Genomic DNA, 20903 nt, shown 5'->3' with positions numbered 1-20903 from the left:
ACCTGAAAAGTCACAGTATTTTTAAAAAAAAAAAAAAAATTTTACTTTTCTTATTCTCCCCATCCTACCCTGTTCGCCTCTTCGGATGTGAGGGCTTTGACTGTTTGGTTCAGAAAATAACAGCATCTTTTACAGTTATGTACAAGTGGTATCATCATTTCTTGGGCAATCTTTGCCTTCATGAAGGCACATGGAATGGGATCGAAACATACTCATTAACTTCATTAAAATGCGTGGGTAGAATGTTAGAAATCCTTCCACCCAGCTGTTGGAAATGTCACACCAGGTATGAAATTGGTTATCAGTATGCTTCAAGTTCTACGTCACTTTAACCTATTCTTGCTTTGCAGAACTACTTAGTATTCTCTGTTGCACCAAGATCGCTGTGTTGCACTAGAAGCTCACAGAATTTGAAAGTCAACAGGCCACTTAGAGCCATCAAAACTTACTGTAGATAGCTAAGTATTTCCCCATATTATTGTATGCCTTTAGATTTAAGGAAATTTTCATTATGTAAATGTGATTTTAGGGCTTAGAGATGCAATATCATATGCTTGCTCTGCTTTTGTTCTCCCCTAGTCACCCACTTCTGTTTCTCCCTGTATCCCTTATACTGATATGGATCACTATGACTGATCTTATGTTGCGTTCTTACGTACCTGGCTTTGCAGAACAACCTGGGCAGCAATAACCCTCTGCTTGGGACAATGTTTCATTTTTTTCTTTTGCAGGTGTCAGATATTCATATCAGTAGATTTCGGGATCCCAAACGAGCTCATGACTTCGAAAAATTCTGTTCTGAAACAATTGATATAATTCAGCCAGCACTTGTTCTAGCAACAGGTAAGCAATTAAAAAGTGTGAATTTCCTGGTGAATGTGCTGTCAAAGGAAGAGCAAATAAGCAAAATTCTAGGATCTCAAGAGAGAGCTTTAAAGCCTTAAGGTATCTTAAGCAATGGAAATGGAATTGCAGCTGAAGATAGACTGCTAGAAGCAGAAGAGAGTAACTTCTCAACTCAATTACTTTTTGTTCGATGTCTTGAGTCTGACAGTGAGTTTAGTGTGCATTATATGTAACAAAGACATTATTATGCAATATAGCTATTGTTTTCCCAATATTTGTCACTACACCTTAGTCCTTGCTAGCAGATACCTTCCTTCTTGTCCTCCTGGTAGTGATTGTACATCATTCTTCGTATTTGAAATTACAGAAGTGAGCAATGTTTCTGATTAGTCATTAAGAGCCAGTTCCTCTCTCAGAACAATCCCTGCTCATTTGTATGAAATTCACCTGTGAACTAATGTAAGATTTCATTGCTGGTTTCCGTTTGAACATATCACACCAAGACAGGTGAAATAAGCCTTGCCATTTCATTTGATAGCTTACTATTGCTGTTGAAATGGATTAAGTTTTGGTAAGCAAATAAAGACTTTGAGCCATTGCTATATGCAAGGCTTTAGAATCTTAATGCTAGACCTGGACTTCTGTTTCTACAGAGAGTTACTTACCTGCTGCTTGCTTTTTAAGTTAAGAGTTGAGAAATAGTTAGCATACATCTTTCAACTAGCAATGCAGGGAGGCTTTACTATATGAACAGAAATGGGAATGGTTCAAACTTTAGTTGGAGTTTGAGGGGATACAGAAGGTGTGAATTTAAACAAAGTTTCTATGACTAGAATCTTCAGGTATAATGAATGCATAACAGTTTTCTTTACTTTGGCGTGGCATTAGTAAAAGTGGTGCAGTGACGTGGTTGATAGATGTTTGAAGGCTGCCACATCTGCATTAGAAGGCATTTACCCTTATGGTAACCTTATGGACCAGATGACAGAAACATTCGGATTGCACACAGGAGGCCTGCAGCCACTTACACAACGAGGCTTGGATTACATGCTTGCCTAGTTACAGTATTTTGTAAGCTGCGTAGGCTTCTAGTTATATCTCACCTTTGTACACTTTCAGGTGATCTGACAGATGCTAAGACAAGAGATAAACTGGGATCTGAGCAGGTAGAAGTAGAATGGAAAACTTACCAGTCAATCCTGAAGAGATCAAGGGTCATGAAAAAAACCAAGTGGATAGACATCAAAGGGAATCATGGTAAGAAGGAAATGAAACATCTCTTTCTTTTCTGTGATTAAAGAGCTGATTTAGGCAAGTTAGAATATAGAGGTAAAGTGTTAGTACTTACTAGCGTGTTAGTGGTGGTTATGAGTCAGTAGACAGGCTTGCCATCCATGTGTATGCTCTACTGAGGGCACACTTTGTTCATAGGCACTTACTGGAGTTTTAGTACCAGGGAAGTAAGAGTCTTAATTTATTGCTTTTGCCTGGCAAGTGGTAGAACATAGCTTCAGATGTTGGTTTGCAGGTCATTAGTTTATTTACCCATCTTTTAATGGAAGGGCAAATTGTAACCTTACCCTACTGAAGAAATGGTTTCAATTTACTTTTCACAGATCTCCCCCCACAGGTTTAAGTTAAAAAGTATCACATGTTCAGCAATTAAAGGAAATTCGGTTTCTTTTGAATGGAAGAACTCATGGAAGTTTATACGCATCATAGTTGTCACTACATTCTAAGCATTCAAACACAAGTTAACAACCTTGTAGACTCTATAAGCCAGCTGTTACAGGAAGGGCAAAACTAGAAAGCCTAGCACTGGGGAAAAAAAAGTGCATGCTTTGTCATATACAGCCCGTATATGACATTTTACTCCCATTTCCCTATCAGGCTTCTGTTACCAGCCTTAATGGAGAAGTGGACCCCAGTTCCCTAAGTTGCTCTCTGTTTTACACATGCTATTCTCTGATGCTGTTGCTACTTTAGTTTCCTTGGATGAGTTAGGTCTTACTTATAGAGAATGCATCCAATCAAAAAAGCTGCTGAAAAGCTTTATGGCCAAAATGGAGACACTTGGTTAGCTTTTAGCCACTAAATTACAATTTACATTCCCACAACAACATTTTCTTTGAATTGAAACTTAAATGAGAAAGCTGTTTCCACTTCTAGGTCAACTGCATCAAGTATATAATGTCTTCTCTGCACAGTTAGACAGTCTGCTTGTCAATTACGCATTTTAAAAAAAATAGCTCTTCAGTGCCTGCTGAGACTGCTTTATCTCGACATTAGGAAATAATTGATCTGAAAGTTTCTTCATTTCCTTTTTCTCCCCCTTACAGATTCATTCAACATTCCACACCTGGATAGCGTTCGGAATTATTACAGGTACTTTTATTTACCATACAGATGTCGTTATAGTCAAACTCACTAAACAATATTCTGTTTTCAGTTATCACATATATGCTTTTTCACTGACTTTCCTATAGTCTAGGATCGCATTTGCTATTCCCTCTGTCTTTTCCATTGCCAGTTAGTAGAGCAGAACAGATTGAGAAAATAGAGAATTCTTTGCTCAGACTTCTTATCTTTTATCCCTCTGTGTTTTGTAATTGAATATATTGTAAATCTGCCTGTGTCTAGGAAATGTTCTGTGCATTATGTGTTCAGTTTCCTCAGAACAGTCATGTAAAACCAGTGTTCCCAAAGAATGCTTTTCCTCCTTAAAATAGATGAAAAAGGAAAGCAAGAGAAAACTTCACTTTTTTAAATGTTCTTTCTGCATGCCCAGAAGGGCTTTTCATGTCATATGGGTCTAACTTTTATCTGAGCCATTTCTTCACATCTGAGTCATTTTAGAAAATTAAAAGTAGAGAAGCAAGAAGGCAGATGATGATGACGGGTGGACAAATGTTCTTGAGGAACACACTTGAGATTTAAATGTGAAGATAGGTGAGGATACCTTTACCCTCTTCAGCTGGCTCTTTTGCTTGTACGTTGTAAAGGTAGCCTCGGTTGTAACTCATTTTTAACTTCTCAGTTTCTCCTGCCCTTCACATCTGAACACAAAACCTTGTCTCATAATTTTGGTGGTGCTTTCAGCTTTGACTCTTTGGAACTGGAGGAGGACTTGGAAGTCTAAATTCTACTTCAGTTCAGGCTCTTAAGCCATCCACTTTGCAGTAAGAACACAGATTAAACATCTGATAGTTCAATTCGCTTCAGTTCCCTGTGGCCCAGCAGGAGCAGCTACGTTTTCCTATAAATTCTGTGGGATAGGATCCTACAGCAGCTGCATTTGCAGGAGAACATGGAATTCACATGTGGATTTACCATGAAGGTATGAATGTAGGGTGCTAACAAGGCTTTTGGATGCACTAGTGCAGCGCACATCCCTATATCTTTTTGCCACAGTTATGGCTACATGACAATCTAGTATCAGTCTTCCACTCTAGTTTAAGGCTGCTATCAGAAGTCCTAATGACACACATGGGAGGATGTAGCAGCAGTGAATTTGCCGGATCATCCCTGGATTGTTGTTTGGCCTGGACAAGCTTACTGTTTGGAAAGATGTATGGATCACCTGCCTCTAGTCCACACTGAAGATGCACTAATAGCAAAAGGGATTGGAAAGGATTAGGGTGAAATTTCAAAGCAATTTAGCCAACCTAAGAATTTCTGAGTGAAATTTGGAGTCAGGTGAAAAAGTCTTTGCTTATTAATTAACAGTGTCTTGCTAAACAAATGTGTTCTCATAATGGTTTTTGCTTTATTATAGTCTGTCATCATAGCAAAATAAAGAAACTTTAATGAGATTTATCATACTTTCTATCTAAGACTGAAGAAAGGCACTAAGAGTCCTTAAAAGCTATTAAGCATCACTAAAGGCAGAACTCTCTTTACAGGGACAATTCTATTAATCTGATGCTTTAATAAAATACAAAGATTAAGAAAATTTTTAGTAAATGCGTCACACTCTAAGAAGAGAGAAAGGAGATGGTGGAGTGAAATGGAGTCTTGTGGAAGCCTTTTCTTCTCCCCTACCCCTGCGAAGTTGAGCAGTGAAAAGGACAATGTCTCTCTTTTTTTTCTGTCTGAGTGAGAGTAAGGCACTGTCTGCTTGCCTTTATGTGATCCTGAACAAATAACTCAACGTTTGCTGCAACTTTAGAGCACTGTAGCTTGCAGATATAAAAATAGAGGCTAGGGAAAACAGTTCTTCAACACCACATTCTGGTGTTCATTATGTATTAGAATTAAAGAAGGCAGCAGTTGTATTGAAATACAATAATATTTTTACACAAAAACATGGGTTCCTATTTTATGTCCACAGCATGAGCAGAGGATGATTCAGCTGTTACGTATACTCTAAGTGGAACTAAAGGCAGAAATCTTAGGATTATGATACTGAGCTTCCAGTTTTCTTATTGAAGTTCATGATGTTCATAAAGGTAACATTAACTTCAAAAAAATTAAACATTGTGAAAGGGTCTTTATGGCATTGGAAGTATTGATTTATATCTGAAACTTGTTTTTAATCTATTGGCTTTTACTCTGTTCAGGTCAACCTTTCCGTCAATTTTATTGTTTATTCTGATTGGTGGAGGAATAGTGATATGAACTGGTTTCTGGATGGCTGTGTTCAAACTATACTCATCATCTGAACTCAGGGATGTTTTAGCTTCCACATATCATGCAGGGAGTTTAAAAAAACAAAAACCCCAAACACAGACACACACAAAAAACCAACCCAAAAACCTGAAGGAAAACAAAAAATCTCCCCCCCCATTAAACCCAGTAAGTTTTAGTTAATCTCAGATCTACTCATAATCATTTTAGTTACAGAATTTAATTCTTAATTGAGCAATTTAGTAGGTATCATTAGTTGGAATGTTATCTGTCTTTGCCAGTGGAGGGTATGTACAATTCCCATTTAGCATAAAGTATCAAAAGCACTTCAATTTTAGAAGTTAGAAAACCTGAAAATATCTGTTGTCAATGGAAGGAGAGAAAGCAATGTGTATATTCATTATTACATGTATTTATTGTAGCCAATACTAGCATAAAACCATGGGCAAAGAAAAAAGGTGGAATTAGTTGACATGTCTTTTAAGTCCTTCCCTGGTTACAGTTCTCTCTTAGAGTATTTTAAGATTAACATCAGGTAATGTGCAAAAAAGCAGCAACCCTTTTTGCTCTCTCCTTTTACTCTTTGAATGAAGAATTCTGATGACATTCCGGAGGTGACAGGAGAACCGGTAAGATTTGCTACGTCAAAAAACAAAAAAGAGTAATAAGCAAGAGGAAATGCTGCCTTCTTTGCTATTTATAAGATTTGGTGTAGTGTAGTGTCTCTGTTTTTGATCTTTTGGAAAATAACTGAAAAGGTTCAATATTTCTTTGGTTCAAAATCATATTCCATTAGCCAACAGCTGATCATTCTACATAAGAGTAATTTAAGAGATCTCTAACAAAATAGTGGAGACAAGACTTGATGTCCCTGTTATTTCTAGGTAAGCAAGGAAAAATTCCTTTTGAAAAATTCTTTCGGATACCAACAATAAATGAAGGACAGGGTTTTTTTGTTTTTTGTTTTTTCCTTTGCAGATCTCCTTTAATTAAGAGTGGTGTGAGATCATGCTGTCCTGTCGTCTTGCCTATTTGTTTTGCATTGTTTATGCTGCTGGCCTATCCTTTATCCATAAAAAAAGTACCACATTGCTCAGGGAAAGCGTATTTATGCTAACATTTTTTTAAAATGTTTGTGTGCTAACCTGCTGCTTCTCTTAACAGATGACCCATGTAATGCATCTTCTTTGAAGTACAGACTTTTCAATGCCATTGATTATTAAGAAGAGACTTTACTGCAGTAACAAGATGGAGCTAGATCGAATGCAAAAAATCTTGCATTTATACTGTGCAGGTAATTTTTGTCATTGCTGCAAGCTTTCCTAACAGCAGTATTTCCATTTTATTTTGGCAGGAAATACTCTGCCTGGCGTAAAGATGGCTCTTTCCATTACATCCTCACCACCTCTTTTGGGAACTATTCATTCATCTGTGTGGATGCCACACTCAGCCCAGGCCCTAAGAGACCCTATAATTTCTTCGGGATTTTAAACATGGTATTTTATAAGTCTTGGCATTCCATTTTGATGGCTGTTTTACTTATATAGTGTTTTGTTCGGGGGGTGTGTTTGTTTGTTTGTTTTTATAAAGAAGAATTGTCTGAAAGATTTGTTTTCATCTAAAAGAGTCTTTACATTTTTAAGTTATTATGCATGTGGGATGTTTATTTAGAAAAATTAATATGTTACTTAACATACAGAGTTTGCGTTTTCTCTCTTAAGAAATAATCCAGTACAAAAATGTCAAATGAGACATTTTAAGGATACTGTCAGTAGTTTGTTAGCATTTAGCTAGACTTGAGTGATAATTTCCTTAGGTGCTGTAAAGGTTTAAAAAACCAAACCCCAAACTTTCTAATTTCACTCCTTTTTTTGCTTTGTTAGATGCTTTTTTTCATTAATATTACAGATGAGAGTTGCACTTACCAATGGATTAATGTGAAAGATAATGCTATAAAGAAATGTGTCATTTATGAAAGTGAGATCTGATCTTCTGAGTCCATAAAAATTACATGGTGTTGTTTTGAAAGAATAACATTAATCCCAATGTTTATATCACATATCAGCTTAGATAATGTTCATTTTGCTTCCCTTTGATTTTTCTCTGTAGTTTGTTGATATGCCGTTGTTCTTGAGGTACTCATCTGAAGTGTCGGCAGAGAGTTACTGTGTTCTGGTAAACAGATGTCAGTCATATTTTGCCTGTGATAACGGCCTCAATGAAAAGTAAAATGTTCTCCCTCTAATCTTGTCTAAAGGAGGCTCAACATTTAATTAAGTGTTTGTAAAGCACTTGGTGATACTTAGATGAAAGGTGATGTAGGAGTGCCAAGTATGGTTCTCATTATTTACTGTAATCCATAGTGGGTGCAGTAGATTTGCAGACAAACTCTCAAGGAGCTAAGAAATGCAGCTGAGCCTAGAGCTCCTGTCTTGGCTGCAGTAAGTCAAGCATTTGCTTGCTAATTACCCAGCAGCAGGAGTCCAGAGAGCATCATTTGCAGATTTTTGCACAAACCTAAAAATTAGATACCTGTAACTTTTAAGAATTAAAACTCTGCCAGGAATTTGAAAAATAAATTAGATTTGTATCAGTGATTTGATTGCATAGCTTAGGTAAAAATATTCTTAAAGCCCAAATTCATAAAGGCAAAGGAAATATAATTTCACTTAATAAGCCTGTTACATTAACCCAAAACGGTATACTGAATCCATTCTTTTTTAATATACCTTTATTTCTGTTTCCTTTATTCATGCCCTTCAGCGTTTCTTTTCAGGCAGGAGGGAAAAGAATATGTTGGTGGTTCTCTGGGTTACCCTGAAAGATGATCTGCAAAATGGCGAAAGAGCAGATTTGTGTTCTTTTCCGGTTTTAGTTTTCCTGCCTCTGTTAGGCTTTGAGATCTTGCTCGTATTGGGAATCTCTCTGGACAGTAAGCGGTTGATTTAATATTGGAAGTCAAATGAGTAAAGGAGACATACTTTACCTGCTGTGTAAAGTGTTACTTTTGCTTAATTTTAACAGCAATGACTGAGTAATAATTTCAACATTCAGCATCATAGTTCATCCAGTTAAATGACTGAAGCATATGGTGCACAGTTTCTATAGTCTGTCATGCCCATAAAAGGCCATCTAGCAACTCAAGAGATAGTGGGGATGATAATTGTAAGGTAAAGATATTTGTAAAATCAACTCAAGCGTGTCATCTTTGGCTATATAAATAAGCACTAGAAATGACAGAAATACAGTTTACCAAAATCTTTCTTTATAGTGCACTTTTCCTCTGTTCTGTTACAAGGCAGGTGTTGAGTGTCTTCTTTTCACTTTCTTTTTCCAACGTCGGATTTTAGGGATACATCTAGTAGTACGGTTTGTTCATGCACAAGTCCCTGAAGCAATCGAAAGTATTCTCTGTACAAAAAAAAAGGATAAATTGCATTCTTCATTAGTTTCTTTCTGCTTTCCTTTTGCTATTCTTTCCAAACAGCCTGAATGTTAAACAGTTTTGTCTGGTTGTTTGTTTGTCTTTCAAACACCTGCCCCTTTCAGAATCAAATGAAAGAGCTATCTTTGATGGCAACAGAAAGTCTGCACAGCAATCATACTATCTGGTTTGGCCATTTTCCCACCTCAACAATCATCTCCCCAGCCCCAGGAATACGAACATTAATGAGGTAAGATCTTTCTTTTTTTCCTGTATGTTTTCCGTCTGAAATACATTTCTTGCCTCTCTTCACATACTTGTCTGTCACTTTTCAGGTTTTCTGCAGCGGTATTTCCTCCCCACCCAAATAATCACCATTCGTATGTTCTTTTATTAGTTCTGCCACAGCCTATTTATGTGGACATCTCCATACAATGGGTGGGCTGATGCCAGTCTTGCACAGTCAACACCGTGGCGGTACTCTGGAACTCGAACTGGGAGACTGGATGGATAATAGGAAGTAAGTAAACCCTATGTGAGCAAATTATTATGTGGAGCCTACCTGGTTGTATTGTGATTCCCTTTTATGCTGTTTGGAGAATTTGAAAGAAGCATTACATCTGCCTGACTGGTTATTACTATTAATGCTTTTGAAAACTGTCTCTGTGTGTAAGTTTGGGATTTTTATTTCCCTATACCAACAGTGTGCTAATAAATTAAGTAATCTTTTGATTCATTCTTGATATTTAGAAATTTTTAAAAAGAGGACCTGTAAATGTCTATTTAGTATGTGTTTATTATTCAAAGTAGACAAATAAATTGTAATAAAATTCAGCATCACTACTTCAAAATACCCATGCTCTGCACCAGCTGTTGGAATTTTAGAGACAAAAATAGTCTACCTGAGAAATGTTACCTTAGCAGCATATCAAAAGCTGTCCGCTGCTACATGGAATGTATAGTAGTATATTAGCTTTTATTCTGCAGTAATCCTAAGAAAGATACTTGTATGCGTACCGGAAGAGAGCACACTGGGGTCTTTGTCCATAACTAGAGCACCTACCCAGACACTGTAGTAATGTACATTATATTTTATTTCTTTAACATAATGTTCATCTATCTGATTCATGTGCAAAATTCAATAGTTCTTGATATTTGGAATTTTGAGTGGTGCTTCAGTGATTTATAATAAAATGGACCAGGTCAGAGGTAACCAGCTGTACAGTTAATACAGCAGAGTTGGTTAATATAGGATCAGCTACAGAAGAGAATAAATGGAAAATAAATCAAACAAGTTCTGTTTAGGAACTTGGGAAGCATGGGAATCAGCTGTGTATGCAGTAGTTCGTATCAAAATTTTTTTCCTTTCATTATAGGTACCGGATCCTTGCATTTGATCATGACCTCCTTAGCTTCGCAGATCTTAACTTTGAAGAATGGCCTGTAGTTCTCATCACCAATCCCAAATCCTTCCTCTACAGCAGTTCTGCTCATGAACCACTAGTCAAAATTCTTTATTCCACTCATATTAGGTACCCTGTAATTTCTTGATTTCACAATATTTAACTATATTTTAATAGTTGGGATCTTTCTTCGTTATAAAAAACAACAAAGGACTTTAGAGAGAGAGACTAGAAATTTTTAATGAAGACATCTACAAGTATTTATTTATATGTCTGTATGTGTGCAGGAGGATGCATCCCACTTGTGTTAGCAAATGTTTTGACAGCAAGTGTTCTAAGATTATTTCTGCCAGGACCTGAGGATCTCTGCCACTTTTTTGTCTGTTCCACAGCCCAGTTTTCTATCCTATTCTTTTGCACAATACCATGCAGAACTTCTCTTTTTAACTGTAGGAAAGAGCAACCATGTTACCATTAGCCTACAGATATCTCACCGTTTTAATTTCCAGGTCTTTTGAACTCTTCAATACAAGGTAGCATAATCTTTAGGGACTTCTCCTCAGGAAGTAATGACAAATCTGCAAGTCCTGTAACAAATCTGTTTATTTTGCTGTTTATTCACTCCTTAGAATTCTGGCCTTCTCTCCTTCTGTCATTATCTCCGTCAAAGTCTATATAGATGGAGTTCACTTGGGGAGCGCGCATCAGGTGTCTGGCCCTCTCTATGTACTGAGGTGGAGCCCGCAAAACTACAGTGAAGGGTTTCATCACATAGATGTGACTGTCCAGGTAAGGTACCTGTTGGCATTCCTTGTATTGAATTTTTATGTTGTCCTGTCTGCTCCATCACCCTTCTGCATCACATAACTAGGGACAAAATATGTGGTAAGAGACTTCCTGTCATATTTGTATGATTACAAAACCCAAAGGATTTATTAAATGAAAAAACACTGACTGCTGTGCACTAAAATATTCATAAAGCATCTGGACAAAAGGATTCTTATTTTTCGTGAAAAATGTAATAAGACATGACAGAAGAGCAAGTAATTGGTCAAAAATTAATTATTTTGAGTAACAGGCAACAATTAACTTTTAAGATTGTCTTGGAAAAAAAATAATTGGGCTTGATCAAGGAAAATAGGAAGTAGCATCATGTTAGTTCAGAAGGCAAAGGAACTGGATCTGGAAGATTGGAATGCTGTCTTTGATTATCTGTTTGAAGTTCTTTTCATGATCTCTTACAGACTGACAGTGAACACGGTTTCTGTTTCCCAGCACATCAGACTTAACTGATATTAGGTTACTGGGTGAAAAAAACATTTTTCAGTGAGTGCTTCTGTTCTTGGTACTATATTTTATTTTTGTACCTTCAAGCGGCCTTTGAAGAACTTGATCAGACTGTTCTAACGTTCTGCACATTTGCACAATAGTAATGGGAAAACCAGCTTTGTCCTGCTTGGTGGAACTCAGCTAGGCATTATTTTTCACAGGACAGAAGCGATACTGCTTTTTTTTCTAATGGCCTTTCTGTACTGCCAGTGTTCTACCTCCTCGCTTGTTACCTTTTTCTGTGATGCTTTACTTGGGAAAGCTGCATTTTATAAGTGGGTTCATTTTTGATTTTTTTTTAACTATGATGAAAACATGCATAGAACTGAGTAACATTTGAAGAGGGTTATACAGGCCTGCATAGCAATAGTTTTGATTGCAAATACATGCTTGTTATCAGATAACTGAATGGGATTTTTAAAGGATTAATTTCCTTTCCCCTCCAGTCATAAATCATTATTACATCTAGTAACTGAATAGTTTAGGGAAAGCGAGGAGGATGAAGCGTTAACTTGAGTTAGGTACCTGGAGAAAATAAGAATACTCAATTGCTGTACATTGTTTCTAGGATTGTTCAAATATTGTCTCAAATATTGTAATCACACTAACATACTGAATCCTTTACTATAAATAAACCATTTATTATGTACTGGAAGATAAGGTGTCAGTGTTACACATGCAGAAATATCAAACTGTTGAATAAATGTAGCACTGTTATTGTTTATCAATAAGTTTCTAGCAAATACGCTAGAAAAGCAGCACAATAAAGCTTCACAATATTTTAAGATGGGCTATTATCTAGAATTGAGCTTTTGGAAAACAAGTGGTGGTGGTAGCCGATAAATAGTCACTATCTTCCACAAGTTGCTGAATCTCTGACAGGATCTTCTTCATATATAGCACTTTCAGATTATGATCTTACAATCACCAATTTACTTGAAACTACAAAATTGACAGTAAGTAATCCTTTGTAAGTAGAAGTATTTAATACAGCAGAATGCCAGTCCTGCATGCGTCAATTGGATCTTTCCAGAATAGCTGTAATGATAATTAGCAACTTTAACTAGATATTTTGTGCACTACTGGTATCTAATTGCTCTCTTATTTTATATCAATCTAGGATGCTTCAGGAAGAATTGGCACACGGGGTCATATATTTGCTATGGAAGAAAACCTCTCTCTTAGATTTGGCTTTTGGCCATCTGTTATTCTTCTCACTGACCACTACGTTCTTGTAAGTACTTTCAGCAGAACAGCTGTCATTCCGTGTTGGTTTCCCCAGAGACTGCAGGAGGCATTTTCCTAATTCCTTGTAGACTTGAACGCACTTTGCTTTTTCCAGAGATGACTCCATTGGAATTCAACAAATATTTCAAGTTTCCTTTCTCAAGTTGCACACTTCAAACATGAATGTGCAGCAATGGTTCATGCAAACAGTTGACTTCCTGGATTTGGTCACAATTGTCCATTTTTGGGCATAGGTATACACACATTTTGTGCAGGCAAGAAATGGAAAAGAAGCTACTGGAGATAGTAGAAAAAGGAAACATTAAATCAAAGAAAACTTCACTGTGATCTGTTGTAATATGTGTACTGGCAAGAATGCTGGAAAAAGCCTCACATCAGCTGCTGACATTATAGCTGGCTCTAGCAAAGAGGACGGCAAAATTCCCATTGACTTCAGTAAGTTCCAGGTCATATCCAGAAGTGTTACAGCTCAGTACATGCAAAGAACACATGTTGTAATAGTTTAGGTGCACTTGTAGAACAACACAGGAAAGTCCACATGACTGTAGATAGTATCATAATTGGCTTGAAATTATTATATTAGTTTTGTTAATCAGTAACCGATATTCTCCCCCATGTCTTGAGCTGCAGTTCTATTCAGTACAACACTCAGAAAATGTTTTACATTGAAAACGTGTAAATACACTTCCTATGCATGTGTTTTACAAACCCCTTTTTCGAAAGATTCAGGTCTATCACTTGCAGCCATGCAACTGAATTCAAGTCAGTAAGATGCAAGTCCAATAACTTAGAAACTCTGAAGTTTCTTTTTACTCTTCAGTTCAATGACACCATCAGTGTTTCAGTTAGAAATATTTGTATCATTCCATCAATGTCCCTGAGGCATGCTCAAAGGCAGCTACTACAGGGCTGCCTTAGAGTTAAAACTGTCTTTTCAGGCTCGTGTGCTCTTTGGACTGATTGTGCTGATTCAGATCGCCTTGCTTGTTATTTTCAGATACCTCCAAAAGCCAGTACTCAAAGGTATGAATCATTATTTGTCTGTGGTTTTTAGAGGATCTAATTTTCCCTAAACTTTTTTTACTATTTATCTGTATCCTAACAGTATTATAAGTAATTGCGCTGTTAATCACCATATGCATTTTGCATCTAGTACTGCGGGGTTTGATTCGGTTCTCAGAAGCTGCTGTTTTCCTTTTAAGGGGACCCAGAAACCCTCCAATATATCACATAATAAAGTAAATTAAAAACTAAAAACTTGATCAGGTACCTTTGTTTAAACAAAAATTCAATTAATTTAAGTCTAAAGGTTTCGTTTTAACTTTCTCACTGAAGAATCCCATGCATAGGGAAAGGAATGTTTTATTTTGGATTAGTTCTGTATGTGTGCTTGTTTCACTACACCTGGCACAGAATTCTCTGTCATCTGAGTGGAGAAACAGGTTTCCTTCTACAAAAATAATTTTTGTTAATCTTTGCACAGAACGTGAGCAGGCTTGGGTCTTTCTCAAAATAATATTAAGACCAATTCTGACAGAACTGGATAATTTGTGATAAATCTGGTAAATGAAAATTAATACTGTTAAGCTCATGGTGTTTATCCTTTAAACAATTGTTTGAACCACACCTTACTAATGAGATTTTTCTGGAAGCCACCTCCCTTCCTTCTCATGTCAGTGTATGTCCCTTTCTTTATACTCATAATCACGTAGCATCCTGAGGTAACTACAGCAACTGCTTACATAGAAAAAGAATAGATTTTTCAGTTGTCTTTATGGAACAGAGCAGCTAAAAATGAAACGAGCTAGCACTCTGTGATCAGCTAGGTCCCTGGAGACCATGACAAATGTTTTACAAATTAGTGAACAGAATTGTTAGAGCTGTTGATTTCCAAAGGTCAAGCTTGCCCTTTGGGAATTGACGCTTTGTGAGAAGGGCAGCCACGTAATAGGGGAAACTCTAAAAGCTAGCTTTTATAGGAAGGTGCTCTTGATCTCAATCTATGAATTGTCTGCTTCAGTTAGAAAATGAATATTGCTTTTTTTTGCTAACATCACACACTTGTCAGAATGCTGCCATTTTAATGCCTAGCCTTCATTTTATCCAAGTTGCTATCAGATCTCACCAAGTAGATTTAATCAAAGAAAATCCAGTTAATCTAGTCCATGCTGACCTGCCTTTTTGGGTTTACACAGTTACTGTTTTGAATCTCTTACTTTTCATTTAATATGAACTTTCTCCATGTTTTTCATTCTAGCTAACTTCATTTTCTGGGTATAGAATGGTCGTTCAGTTTTATTTACATACAGTAAGTGTACTCATTTAAAATGGCAGCTCCTTCTGCTGTTTTTAACATAGATTGTTATATTTCTTGATTCCTTACTTTCAGTTATCACAGTAATAGTAGAAATGCATTCCCTTGCATTTGATCTGTAGCCATACCAAATACTATTTTTATATTTCTTATTTAACAGAATGAGTAAATAATGTGCAGATTTGTTTCAGAAAGACCAATATTTTTGTGTATATGTGTGTGTGTGTGTGTGTGTCGCAACCTGAATCAAGTATATTTTTCTTAAATGTTGTCTCTGTTTAGAAAAGCCAGGATTACTTACTCTGACCTCGTATTCCCTTCATGTCTTCAGTAAAACAAACACCTTCTATTACTCAATTCTCGTTCTGAATTTATACACCATTCTGGGTAAGTAACCTGGAGTACTGGAGGACATATATCAGTATTTTTAAAATAAACATCAGATCCTGATGAAAAATGAGACTTATAACCTCTTGGAGAACAGGGAATAATCTACTTAAGTTACAGAATCTATGTGGAGCTTGAAAAGTTAATGTCCAAAGAGACTAAAGGTTTTTTTGTAAAAGCCTGACTTAGAAGCCCTAGAATTAATTAAGCACTTAAATTATGAAATTACCCTGAAAGCAAAGGGAGTATTTTTAAATTTAATTTGGTTTTCACTTATTCTTTGAGTAAGATCTGGTTGTACCTTGGTGTAAAATGAGTATATGGCATGTACATTCCACATGACATGTTACAGAAACGTCTCGGCTCTGATGCTAACAATTTTAGCTTATTTCTCCTCTCATAATATGTTACAAAAATAGCTACTTTCTTTGCAGTCAGTGTAGTATGCACAACATAGTGTTGCCTGCCCATTTTTACTTCTAAGCTGAGCCAAGCTGGAATTGTTTATGACCATGTCTTTCATATGTCTTACTGTAATTCTGGGAAGAGGTCAGCATTTGAAAGGGTCTATCTTTTCATTTCTCTCATAAGGAAAATGCTGTATGTGGCATTGAAAATTGTCACAGAGATGAAACCAACTTAAAAGTCATTGCATGCCACAACTCATTGGTGTACCATGATATTTTCACATCAGGAACGTTCATCAGATTGCTCTTTGTTGAAGAGGAAAACATTAGGCTTATTACTATAGACAAGCAATAGAGAAGTGGTTTTCCCCAATTAACCACTTTGTGCTCAGGAGTACAAAGGGCCATGTGAAAAAGGGCCATGTCTGTATTGTATTTTCTGATGGTGCTGTATGTTTGGTTTCCTCTCTTTCAGGACCATGGTTTGTAGGTGAACTGATAGATGGCCAGGTGGGGGCCTGTTTTTCCTTTGGGGTGTTCGTTGGTGGCTCCTTCTTAGAGGGCAGTCTAACATTTGTGGTTGGGATTTTACAGGTACATATTTATAAAAATTAAGGCTGACAAACTGCTTTCTTCTGGGAATTTTTTCTGTGGTTTTTTTTTTTTAATAGTTTTATAAAGAAAGGAGTCTTGGAAGGATAGAGAAGATTAGTGGCCATGCCTGCCTACAACAGCTCTTTCTTAACTTTCTGCAGATTTAAAGGGCAGAAAGGAAGGAGGTTGTGCATTACTTTCTCAAACTTCTCTTTTCCTCTATTTGATGTTGCTTCGGACTTCCTGGATGTCTGGATTAGAGGCCATCTCTACAAATTTACTACTCAAGTTTTTTTTTTATCCTCAGCTCACTCACAGGTTGCAGTGATTAAGCAAAAGGAACTGAATGGCCAGGGCAGCCCTTGCACCCTGAACACTTCAGATCAGTAGGTGTCACTCTCCAAGTACACACGAGTCCAGTTTTCCCAGCAGTCTGACCTGCCTGCCCTCTGGTTTTCCCAGATGCCATTAGTCGGAAAGAGAGGGTGTAGTTCCTTGGCATTTAAGCCAGATGAAGCTAGGGTTGCCTCCTTTATGGTCCCTCCCTTATGCTACTGCTAACACTTGTCTGACACCACAGCGGGCTGCGTCAGAGGGCTAAACTGACATAAAGACCTTCCTTTTTTACTGTGCTAGTATTTTGCCAATTCTAGCTCCCTGAACCAGCTCCAAGAAAGGTCAGATGCATGTCAGTGCCTCCCACTGCAAGGCACTGGGCAGGAATGCTTGGCCTGGGACCGAGGCACAGGCAGCCACAGCTCTATCAGCTGCAGAGTCTTGAAGCACATCCTGAGATTCCAGCTCTGGGAATTGTACTCAGCCTTTAGAATGGGACAGTTTTATGTGCTCTTATTTTTCTATGCCCTCATGTATGTTACCCAGAACACTTCGCTTGCTCATCGTCTCATTCTTCTCTGCTCTTCTTTCCAGATGTTGTTTTTCAACATGCCATTAATGGCCTATCTGTGCTGGTGCCTGTTGCAGCGATGCCAGGGTCACAGCTTCCGTTCCCACATCCGTCACGTCCGATGCCTCGTGACTGTGCTTGTTCACCTGGCAATGGCACTCCTCCTGGCCTGGCAGGTCTATTCCTGCTACTTCCTGCAGCGAACCTACGGGACCTTGGCTTTCTTCCTCTCCCCAATGAGAACGTGGCTGATGGCACTGACCTCCACTCTGATTTATAAAACCTGGACACTGAAATCATCTGAGCTCAGAACTTACATAGTAGAAATGAAAAACTGTCAGAGCTCCTGAAGTACAATATAAGTATTCAAAGTTCTTTGACTTAAAAACTGTCAAGGCACATCCTATAGTTTTGTGATGGTGGAATTCCATACAGCCCAACCATTAGGTGGTAAGATCTGAAGCTGCACCTGCATTGCTACAGAGCTGTATTAAATAGTAAATGTATAACAATATGTATTACATCCTTTTATTGTATTATACGTATACAATATACTGTATAATACATCTTATATAATACAGTTATACATTATTCACTTATACAGTAAACTGTATAAGAATCTCTATAATGGGGGTTTTGTGATAGAAAAGATAGATATATCTGCATGGATCACAAATGGAAATGTTTGCTTATTACTACTGTGAATGGAAAAATATTTTTAGTTCATTAAATTCTTGATTTTTATAATGCTGGGGAAAATGAGCATAGATCTTGATAATGAGATCCAGGATTTGTGTGTAACTTTGCTTTTTATTTCAAGATTTACATATATTTTTACAAGACTAACTACAAGAGTAGACCAGGTGTCTTTATGAAGTAATGGTTATTGCAAAGGTGCTGTGGTGGCCTTCACAGTAAGAGTCCTATGCTTATACACTTTTTTAGTTCATAATGCTATATAGGAGCAGTTCCTAGGCTGTTAGGTGTGTATATGTGTGTTTGTGTTTATGTTTACCTGAGCCATGGCCTATTGGTCTTGTCCTGGGAGTGCTGGCTAATTAACGTGCTCTCTCTCTGGGAGGAAGTAGTTACGTTTTCCACTGTTGAGGTTGCTCATTTTCCCATGCTTGACCAGTGAAAGGAAAGTGAATGATCAGTGTTGCTGGAATTCCCAGCTGTAGTCAGAGTTCAGCTTTAAAGCAAAGGATGGAGACAGTGTCCTCAGGACAGGAGAGCCCAAAGGAACCATGTGGTCTGATGCCTATCATGTCTGTAAGTGAGGGGGTCAGGGCTGTATTTCTGGGCCTCAGTCAAATGTGCCTAAGAGTGACCTAGGAAAACTCACTTCTTTGTTTTCAGTTTTTCGCAGTCTAAAAATGACAGGAGTTGCGTTTATGAAGACTGTAACGATCCAGAGCCAAGAGGCTGTCTGGTGCTTGAGGTGCCTTTATCTGTAGTAAAGAGAACACTGGTCTGCTTCACAAGAGTGCTGAGAGTGGAACATTTAAAATACTTCAGGTAATTTTACAGTAACTTATTTATGGCTCCTCAAGAAAAAGGAGGGGTAACTTACTTATGGCACCTTAGAAAAAAACCAGCAGTGACTGTAGTAAAGCATACAGGAAAACGAATTGGAAGAAAATACTGATTACAATTAAGACTTTTCGTTATTTCTAAAAGATGACAGTTTTCCTATTCCTTAATTCCTGTTCCTCAATGATTGATAATAGGAAAAAGAGAGTAACAGCTCTCATTTGCGTAAGTTAAATACACTGTTAAGAGAATACAGAATGTCATTTCTTGCTACATAAATTTGTTTTGCAAAGCTGTTAGAAAATCAAAGAGGCAGGGCACAATGTACTTGTGAGAAACACTACTGAAAAATTAATAATAAAACTGACATTTTGCAATTAGGTTACTTTTATGTGATCAGGGAGCATAAGAAGTGGCAATAAAATCCTTCATATCTATACCCTGTGACAAGATCCTGTTCTGAAGTGAGGCTTTTTTTTTTTTGTTGTGGTCGTAGCAGTTGATTGTAAGGTAATCAAATCTTAATGTAATCAAATGTCTGTGGACTTAAAAATCTTACGGTCTGTCAAATATTTACTTTTTGGCTCCATGAGATGCGTTTGGTAGATGGATGGAATTCTATTAAGAATCTCTCAATGCTATTCTTAGTGTGGCAAGTAAAGATGTTTTATTTGTAGATGTGCTATCCCTGGCTCCAAGGACTCAAATAAGAGTAACTGCTCTGAAAGGCAGTTGATGTTCACAATCCCTTAAAATTCAAACAAAATAAATTGCTTTCATAAAATACAGCCCATCTCCCAGAACACATCACCAGTCACTTAAATGAACTAGTGCCAACTGGACAAACCTTTGACAACTAGGCAGATATTATGATAAATCTGCAAGCCACCCTATAAAGAAAACTGCATTTGCTCCTCTGTTGGCCTGTGGTGCCCAGAAGGCACAAATCGACATAAGGGACTGAAGCGAGACATTCCAGTGGTAACAGGCCCTATCTTGTCCTGATGAATTGCCTGGGTTTGGTCCTCTTTCAAAATTAAGCTCTTCTGCTCACTGAAAGGCAGCATTTCTACGGAGAAGATAACACAATATTGTGCTGTAATGTATTTTAGCAGTTACATCAATCGGCATCAGCGTAAGATTTCTCATAGTCTTCCATGGTTTGTGACAGGTTTTTCCAGTTTATGGATGAAAAGATTTAATTTATTTACTTTTTTACTTGAACAGAAGCAAATGGCTTTGGTATTCATTACTTCTGGCATATAGTTCTCTTTCTTTTTAAAATAGTACTGCATGGCTGTTTTGGGGTAAGCATGAGAGTACAGAGGTCTTCTGAAGTCAAGAGTATCCTTTCCAAGCTGTTCATTAGGAGGACAAATAGGAGCTACATGAAGTGAGCACAGGAGATCATGGCACCAGACTGCTGAAATACTTTACATACTGCTGGCAGACATTAGTATGATCTGTGACAAATCAATCTTTCATAGTATAAATGCTTCTATTACAATACTCTGCAGGGTTTGTTGGTTTGCATTTTTTTTAATCTGCATGGAGGATCTCCTTTAAAACACTTAATTTTCATTTGAAACGACTCTAAAAGGACACTTGAAATTATTATTTGGAAAGAAAAAAATTCTGAGAATGTTTTTCAAAAACCTTTGTTCTTTTTTTAAAGTCTCTTAGAAAAAGCACATGTAATTTTTCATGATGCTGCTTGCTTATGAAGGAATTCTTGTGTTCATTGGTGAATTATGCTGTGAAATGCATATCATGAACTAGGAAAAAGAAGGTTCTTTTGCGTGCATTACCCTCAGTGCTCTGAGGGCTGAGCAAAACTTTCAAAGGGAAGTTCCCAGGGGAATACCATTGCCATGCATAATTTCCT

At 37.3% G+C, this 20903-nt stretch overlaps 1 protein-coding gene across 5 annotated transcripts; it reads left to right on the top strand.

The window, feature by feature from the left end:
* Positions 1-716: 716 nt before the first annotated feature.
* Positions 717-19457, top strand: TMEM62 (transmembrane protein 62). Of its 5 annotated transcripts, XM_009812713.2 has the most exons (13): positions 717-843; positions 1966-2103; positions 3186-3231; positions 6827-6968; positions 9022-9146; positions 9294-9416; positions 10273-10428; positions 10929-11088; positions 12749-12862; positions 13815-13899; positions 15473-15577; positions 16460-16578; positions 17509-19457. In XM_009812713.2, exons 2-13 carry the CDS (start codon positions 2064-2066, stop codon positions 17833-17835), a joined length of 1542 nt encoding a protein of 513 aa, XP_009811015.2. In that variant the 5' UTR covers positions 717-843; positions 1966-2063; the 3' UTR covers positions 17836-19457. The 5 variants fall into 5 exon arrangements, with proteins under 5 accessions (XP_009811015.2, XP_059675991.1, XP_059675988.1 ...); XM_059820008.1 differs by lacking the exon at positions 15473-15577 and having other exon boundaries at positions 738-843; XM_059820005.1 differs by lacking the exons at positions 717-843; positions 3186-3231 and having other exon boundaries at positions 1979-2103.
* Positions 19458-20903: the final 1446 nt, after the last annotated feature.

Source organism: Gavia stellata, chromosome 7, assembly GCF_030936135.1.
Source record: "Gavia stellata isolate bGavSte3 chromosome 7, bGavSte3.hap2, whole genome shotgun sequence".
Taxonomy (NCBI): domain Eukaryota; kingdom Metazoa; phylum Chordata; class Aves; order Gaviiformes; family Gaviidae; genus Gavia; species Gavia stellata.
Note: the sequence above shows the minus strand (reverse complement) of the source record. Positions and strands in the feature narration are given on the sequence as shown.

Coding starts and splice junctions, on each gene's coding strand:
- TMEM62 (XM_009812713.2), top strand. CDS start 2,064: ATGAAAAAAACCAAGTGGATAGACATCAAAGGGAATCATG. Junction 2,104..3,185: donor AGACATCAAAGGGAATCATG/GTAAGAAGGAAA, acceptor TCCCCCTTACAG/ATTCATTCAACATTCCACAC. Junction 15,578..16,459: donor GAATTTATACACCATTCTGG/GTAAGTAACCTG, acceptor CCTCTCTTTCAG/GACCATGGTTTGTAGGTGAA.